Source organism: Alligator sinensis, unplaced genomic scaffold, assembly GCF_000455745.1.
Source record: "Alligator sinensis unplaced genomic scaffold, ASM45574v1 scaffold1269_1, whole genome shotgun sequence".
Lineage (NCBI taxonomy): Eukaryota > Metazoa > Chordata > Crocodylia > Alligatoridae > Alligator > Alligator sinensis.
The window spans coordinates 42,205-50,040 of NW_005843072.1; the positions used below are offsets into that span (position 1 = coordinate 42,205).

Below are 7,836 nucleotides of genomic sequence, written 5' to 3' on the forward strand. Positions count from 1 at the left end.
CTGACCAAAGTCGCATAGAGGGGGAGGATCACCTCTCTGGACCGGCTTGAGATGCACCTTTGGATGCATGACAAGGTATGGCTGGCCTTGCTTGCTGCGGTCTGGCATTGGCGGCTCATGTTCACCTTGGAGTCAATAATGACTCCGAGATCCCTTTCCGCCTCCGTGCTTTCAAGAGGGGAACTCCCCAGCCTGTGTGTGTGCTGTGGAGTCCTTCTCCCCAGGTGCAGCACCCTGCATTTGTCTACGTTGAACCCCATCCTATTCTCGTCTGCCCACTTCTGTAGTCTGTCTAAATCTGTTTGCAGCATCTCTCTCCCTTCAAGTGCGTCCACCTCGCCCCACATCTTGGTGTCATCAGCAAACTTGGACAGCGTGCTTTCCACCCCCTCGTCCAAGTCGCTGATGAAGATGTTGAACAGTGCGGGCCCGAGGACCGAGCCCTGGGGGACCCCACTGCTCACATCTCCCCAGGTTGAGTACAACCCGTCCACCACTACTCTCTGGGTGCGCCCCATCAGCTAGTTTTTTACCCATCCAGCTGTGCAGGCATCAATGCCACAGTCACTTAATTTATTGATGAGAATGGGGTGAGAAACAGTGTCAAAGGCCTTCTTAAAGTCCAGAAAGACTATGTCCACGATGACACCATCATCCAAGGATTTAGTTACTTGGTCATAAAAGGCAACCAGGTTGGTCTGGCAGGACCTGCCCTTGGTGAAGCCATGCTGGTTGCCCCTGAGCATGATCTCGCCATGCTCTTTCCAGGAGTCTCCTGTCCAGTGAGTTTCCCTTCTCTAAGGTGCATCCAGGACTCGTGGCAGAGGCGATATCTTTTATTAGCCCAACTAGATTTTTGCAAAAAAAATTCTCTAATTCCAAGCATCCGGGCGCAGACACCCTTCATCAGGCATCGGGGAAGATTGTAAAAGTTCTCCTGGGCAGAAATGAAAGTTCATATTTGATAGGAGATTTGAAGGTAGTAAAATCTCCTGTTTGGAAAAGTTCATTTTATGTGCAGGTTTGCTTTGGAGAAAAGTTGGACTAGTGTCCTTACCTCGAAGCTGTTTGGTGGTGAGCAGGATGTAGTCCTATTTCCTTCTGGTTCTGGTGTTCAGTATTTCACAGAGGAGTCATGCATGGGATTCTCCTCCGGGCAGGAATTTCTTATCCTTCTCTAAGATGCGTACTTTTGCATTTGGCCGTGTCTCTGCCCACTTCGGCTGCTCGGGCCTCGGGGGCCAGGCACCCCCGATCGCTCTGGAGGGCTGCCCCGTGCTCGTCCTTCCTAACAGCTCTGCTGATTTCTGCCAGCGGCCCATTGCATCAGCGGTGCTGCGTGTTGACCTGGAACTGCTGGCGACGGGCAGACAGGGCCGTGCCCCCCGGACCCCACCGCCAGGTCCCCCGGTTGCCGGCAGTGCCCACGGACGGCTGCTCCGCGACACCTGTCGGTCGCTCAGCCTGTTCCGGCGCCCGTGCCGGGCTTGCTGGCTCGGTGCTGGTGTTTTGGCCAGAGGCGGATGACGCCAGGCCGGCGGCCTGCAGCGACCCTCTTCATCGCACACGCTCGCCCTCTCTGCATACCAGCACGCTGCCCGCCCTCGCGCAGCCCCCGGACGTCCTCCAGCGGGCCGGGATCCATTTCAAATGAACAGCATCGGGCCAGAGGTCTCAGACGGCCCTTTGGGCCCCTTGGGTGCAGGTGGGCTAGGCGTGTGATTTAAAGGTGTTGTCCTTAGTAGAGGTCATGTCACGTCCTCCTTCGGTATTCATGGGCTGGGACACAATCGCGTCTCTCCAGGTGGTGCGAGAGCATTGCCCTGACTGCAGACAGCAACTCTCCGGGCAGCTGTGCCACGTCCTTCCGGTGACGGGCCTGTGCCAGGGCCACGGGTGCCCTTGTTCCCGACGCACCGGTAGCACATCTCCTTGCTGCCCGTAGCCCTGCCAGGCGGGGATTTCTCCCGGTGACTTCAGCTTCCCTTATCAGTTTGCTGAGCAAAGCCATGTGTTGCACCAGGCTCGTCTCCTGGCTGCGTGGCCGTTAGCCCAGAGCCCGCACGGCCCCGCGGTGTGCGTCGGGACGCCCCAGGGCCCCGTGTGTGCCCAGGGTGGTGCTAGGCCTGCTCCCCTGGCAGGGGCGGAAGAGGCAGCCCGTTTGGTCACCGCCCGGCCCCGCTCCCCCCACAACAGTCCTTGCAGCACCTGCTCCCTCCGCCACCCCCATCCTGACCCCATCCTCCCCCTGGCTCGGCTCGGCTCCCCTCAGGGGCTCTCCCGGGCCCGGCCCAGCCCGGCGGGCCAGGAGGAGGCAGGGTCCGCGCTGCTCTGAGCTGCCCCGCACGGGCCGTGGCACGCGCCCGGCCAGCGGCCGCTCGGCTGAGTCAGGCTGCCGCGCTGGCTCTTCTCTGCCTGGACAGGGTCCAGACCACACTCGCTTCTGCCTGCACTAAACCCCTCCCTGCGGTCTGAGGTCTTTGGCTCCCCGTGTCCGTGCCTCCCAGCGATCCTTCCCCGCGGTTGTGCCGGCCGGCCAGCCGGGCAGCGGGAGCCCTCGGGCCCGCTCTCGGGCCATGGCCGGGCAGGTGGATGGTGCCCGTTTGGACCGTTAATTATAACCGGTTCTGTGGTGTCCTGGCAGGGAGCCCGGCCCCAGCACCTTCTGGCTGCTGAACTCAGTGGCATCACAGTACATACCCACTTCTGATAACCCTTCAACGGCCTGGCCTGGTGGGTTTTTATTTGCTCTCCCACCCTTTTCTCACATAGAAAAGCAGACAGCAGAGCGAGGAGTAGTGTGGGTGTCAGAGCTCATTCACTGCCTTTCATGCCCTCACCACATCCTCCCGTCCCTGCACAGTAATACTGAGACGAGGCTGACGTCAGCTGCCGTTGCCGTGTGGATTCCAGAACGGCGCGCGCTGCTTTTTTGGTTTTCGCTCAGTCGGTGCCGATGAGCTCCACCTGATTTGCAGCTCCCGTGCGCTCGGTCGCTGCCGCGGCCCTGGCCCTGGCCCTGGCCCCGGCCCCGGCCGGGCCCGATGGACTCTCTGGGAGGCTGCATGGACGGCTGAGCGCATGAGGCAAGGTAATGTCATGTTTCTGCCGGTTCCCGCCGAGCTCGCTGCCAGCTGGGAGCAGCGTGCCGGTGCCTGGTCTCTTGGCTGCCTTTTGGCTCTTCTTGTCGCTGACACTGTGCCCGTGCCCTGCCTGCGTGCACGCTGGCCTGCGCTGGACAGACTACGGGTCATTCTGGCTCCCGGGTGCCTTCCCTGTTGCTTTCGCCGTATGGCCGGGGCTCTGCATCGCTGTAGCACACGCTGGCCTCCAAGCTCAGTGCTCGGGGCGAATCCTTGCCCCGGTGTTTCACTCGGTCACTTTTCACTGCCCTCTCCTGCCCGCCTCTGGTCATCGTCCTGGGTTTGGCTCTAACAGAAATTATTTTCTCTGTGCCCTGGGGATTTTAGATTCCCTTCCTCGTTTCTTCTGAGTTTCTATAACTGACATTTTTAGTGAGGCTTCTTTGGAGAGCAGAGAGAAACACACGTCCACACAGTGCAGATGGCCGTTTCCAAACGCAGGATTAGCATCAGCAGACTCGAGCCCGGTGGAGGTGGCTTCTCCGTGTCTCCCAGCTCAGCACCAGGTATCGCTGACCGTGCCCCACTCGTGCAGGCTGAAGCCCACCCAGCTCCCGGCATGGGCGGTCCATCCGTGTCTGACTCCCCATCTCAGACAGGGAAACTGAAACGTTGAGAGGAAGTGACTTGCCCAAGGTCATGCGGTAGCGCAGTGGCAGAGTGAGGAAGCAAGCCCCTGGCTCCTTACCAGCTGACCCATGCCACGCCATCCCTCCAGCTCAGCACAGAGGTGGGCAGCAGGCGGAGGGACGTGGGGAAAGGCAAGGCTGCGTAGGAGGTTAGGAATCGGGTGGAAAGGCAACACCGCAGAGCGGGCGGAGGCCTGCCTGGGGTGTAGTGCCGCAGCGTGCTGGGGGCAAGCAGGCTCAGGGCAGCAGCTGCTTCTGTCAAAGTCGTGAGCTGGTCCCGCCACTAGCGCGGCAGGGACACCGGGGCTGCTCCCGCCTCCGCTCTTCTGCCCCTGGAGCGGAGTCCGCGCCCCGGGGAGACGGACCGTGGCTGTGGCCCTGGCTCCAGGGGGCACCGAGCCCCGCTGCCAGCTGTGCCGTGCAAGAGGCTCTGGGGACCCGAGGCTGTCCCAGGCGAGGACCCTTCCCCTCCATGCCGGGACGTTTTTCAGATATTCAGGCTACATTTCCTTTTCTTAGTCGTGTGCCATCACTGCCATCCAGGCGGGGCCCCTGAATCCCCTTCCTCAGTGCTGAGCCCTTGCGCCGTCGGCGCCGCACCTGCCCCGTCCCCACGGCCTGTGCCCTGCTGGCCCAGGGGTTGGGCGCTGACTCCTCCCCGCAGCCCCGTGGCCTTGATGACGCTTCTCTCTGCATGGGCTCGGAGCTGGGGCTCGCAGCGCAGGACAGCATCTCGCACGGGCGGTGGGAGGGCAGCTCCTTGCGCTGGCCGAGCAGAGGAGGGGCACCCAGGCACGTGGCCCGTGCCGCACCTGCCCCGCACACCTGAGAGGGCAGGAACAGCCCGGTGCGCTGGAGGCTGGGACTGGCCGGCCCTCGGGCAGCGCCTGGTGCCCCAGCCAAGACAAGAGGGACGGCAGCCAGGGCGGTGCGAGCGGCCAAGGCGGGGCAGGAGTTTGCCTGGGCACGGCGTCTACGGGGCACGGGGGCAAGCTGGAGATCTGAGGAGGGGGCTGCTGCGGGTGGCCATAAGGCGGCAGCAGGAGGCCGAGCCAGGCCAGGCACTGGTGCGGCCACAGGGTCAGCGGCTGGAGGCCTGCGTGCAGCTGGAGGCACCAGGCCCTGGCATCATAGGGGAGACTTGCAAGAGGGAGAAGGAAGCCATGGAGGAGAGGAGACGCCACGACCCTGGCCCAGGGCCTCTGAGCGAGCGCCCTCAGAGGCAGGGGCCTGCTTCTTCTGCCCAGCTCCCGTGACCTCTCCGCAGTACAGGGTCCGGGCCCCGGTGCTGGCACGGTCCAGTCCAGCCTCTGGCTGTAGCACCCACAGCCGCAGGGACCCAGAGACCTGCCCGGAGCCGCAGAGTAGCGGGGGCCAGGGCCGGCTCCCTCCCATGGCTGCAGTCATGTCCAGGGAAGAGAGGGCAAAAGCAGCCTGCAGTGGCCAGCAGAGAAGGGGCTTCTCTCCCAGAGGAGGTGTCTGCACACCCAGCTGGACACCGGCGCCAGGGGCCGGGGCAGGGGGTGCGAAGGGCTGAGTGCGCTCGAAGTTTGGGGAACTGCGGAAAGTACCAGTAGAAACAGCACCTGCAGCAGTGACCGCTCGGTGAGGAGCTGAGAAGGAACCGGCACCCCAGGGGTGTTTTCCTGGGGGTCGAGGGTGCATGAAGGGCCAGGTGCAGGGGAGCGGCCCGGGGAGCTCAGGCAACCTCCGCTGAGCATCGGGCCAGCCCCGGCGCTGACAGCGCAAGGGCCGGTCCCGGGAGCAGGGCCTGGCCGAGGGGTGCCAGCTCCCGGAGCCCGGGGGGCACCACCCGGGTGGGATGGGATTTGCCCCCCTGGGGCAGGGCACCGCTGGGGTGCCCCGTTTCAGCAACAGCCTCAGCCCAGCTTGGCGCCAGAGGGGCTTTTCAGCAGCTGCTAAAATGATTTTGCTTTCACGGGTTGAGTAAGCTGGGAAGTTTTGACACCACGCAAATATTCCCCTGGTGAGAGGCCGCTGCTGAGAGGTCGTGGGGGCTGGGAGCGGCGGGGGGGGCCGGGGGGGGGGGGGGGGTCTCGGCCGCCTCGCCTCTGCCGAGGCCCTGGGGAAGACGGGAGCAGCTGCATCCTGGGGGCTGAGCTCGTGGGGTCGCAGGACCCAGCCGCGGAGCTGCAGGCTGCCCAAGCTCGCCCCTCTCCGACAGGGAGGTGGGGCCGGCCCAGGCACCGCCCTGGCCCCCTGGGATGCTGTGGGCAGTCCCACGCCCACGGCGAGAGGGCTGGGCGAGCGCTCCGGCGAGGCCACGTGCGCTCTGGCTCCCTGCAGCGCCCAGCCGCGGTGCCCCGCGGTCCGTGTCGGGGGCCGGGGCCGGGGCCAGCCTGTCACAGGCTTTGGCAGGCAGGGTAGCAACAGCCCCAGCCCTGCGGGGATTTGAGCATGAACACTTTCCATGTAAATGTCTGCATTTGCATAACGAGCAATGTTAAACATGCAGAAAGTCCAGGCCAAGGATGACTAGGGTAGCTGGTTTGGGGGGCAAGCAGAGGCACGTGTGTGCCGTGCGGTGTCATGTCGTGTCACACATGTTCAGAAACGATCCGATCAGCCTTCTTGGTCCTCGCAATCCACCGCTGTGGACTCTCATCCAAACCCATCACAAGAGTCTTTCAGGGATTATCCCACATCCTGCGATGCAGGAGACGCTGCCTTTTGGTCTGGACAGATGGCATGGGGAAGGGGCTTGCGTGTTTGAGCTGAAGCACTGTAACTGGTTTGTCTGTCCGCTGTATCCCCCGATACGTAGAAACCGAACAGGTCGCTTATCCCGGAGTGACACGCGGGCACAGTACAGCATCGCTTGCTGCAGAAGGGAGCGGCGCGCACAACGCGCACAGCGGCGGAGCTGATGCCCACGCACGAGCACGAGCACGAAGCCGCGTCTCAGAGCAGCAGAGCTGTGTGTCTGTCTGCACGCTTCGCTTTGTTCTCGTGCGTTCTGTGGCGCGGAGCTTGGCCAGCTCCCCTCCCCTTTCCAGAGGGGAGGTCCAGCGTGCGTCCCCGGGGCCCCTTGCCGGGGGTGTCAGTGCACAGCGAGAGGGAGAGACCTCGGTGGGCCGAATGGCCAGATTGCTCAGCTGCTCTCTGCAGCTCCTTGCCCGTCGGGACGTTTGTGCTGTCTGCCTAGCTGGCTCTGTACCCATGCAAGCACCTGCATCGGGTGCAGCAGTGTTGTTGCTCTCTCTTCAAAGGCATTTCTACCCACAGGAACTCAGCAAGCAGCAAGGCCCTGGGTGTAGCTGAGAGCGGGTCCTGCACCGTGGCTATCTGCTCGCTCCCTGAGCCACAGGGCAAGTCAGCGCAAGCCTTGCTGCCACGTAGGACTGGCAGTGTGTGGCAGCGGGGCTGAGGCTGTGTCTCCTTGTTTCAGGGCAGCCACCGGGGATCATTATGAGGAACGTGCTGTGGCTCCAGGCTGTTGCCTTCTTCTTCCTCCAGCACAGTAAGTTCCCGGTTCTCCCCCGGCTGTCGCGCCCGGGAGGCCTCACGTCTGACCAAGCGTTGTGTTGAGGCTGGTGCACCTGGTGCCAAGCAGCGAATGGGCCGGAGCTGGGGCTTGCTGGGTGAAGGCTTGGGCTGGGCGTTACGCTGTCCCCACCCGCGTGCCCCGCTGTGTAGGCTGGGCTTGTGGGACTCGTAGCAGAAATGGTTCTTCCCCCGGGAGTGAGTTCAAACCACCACTGGCATCCCGGCTGCAGGCCAGGGCCAGGGCCAGGGCCTGCCAGCGCTGCACCTCTGGAGCGGCCTGCCAGGGTCTTCGGCTGTGCCCGGCCCTGGCCCAGTTCTGTGCACCTGGGCACCCGCGCCCCCGTGTCACGGGTCCAGGCAGCTGGGCCAGGGCTGGCGCGCTGAGGGATCAGCTCGGAGAGCAGCAGGCGGCACGAGCGGCCTCTTCAGGAAACAGCTGCGTGGCGAGAGTGCCCCCTCCGCCTCTCACTGCAGCCTTGGGCTTGTTTCACACCTGAGCTAGAGCATCCTTGGGTCTACGAGCCGCCCGTCCCTGCCCAGCCAGCTCCAGGGCCCAG

At 63.6% G+C, this 7,836-nt stretch overlaps 1 protein-coding gene across 1 annotated transcript in view; it reads left to right on the forward strand.

Moving 5' to 3' along the window:
- Positions 1 to 2,962: 2,962 nt before the first annotated feature.
- The window catches only part of IL21R (interleukin 21 receptor), an 18,465-nt gene continuing 13,591 nt past the window's right edge, over positions 2,963 to 7,836 (forward strand). The window contains exons 1-2 of the mRNA XM_025193589.1: positions 2,963 to 3,091; positions 7,182 to 7,253. Coding sequence (XP_025049374.1) covers positions 3,082 to 3,091; positions 7,182 to 7,253 — 82 coding nt within the window. The 5' untranslated portion in view covers positions 2,963 to 3,081. The remainder of the gene's footprint in view (positions 3,092 to 7,181; positions 7,254 to 7,836) is intronic.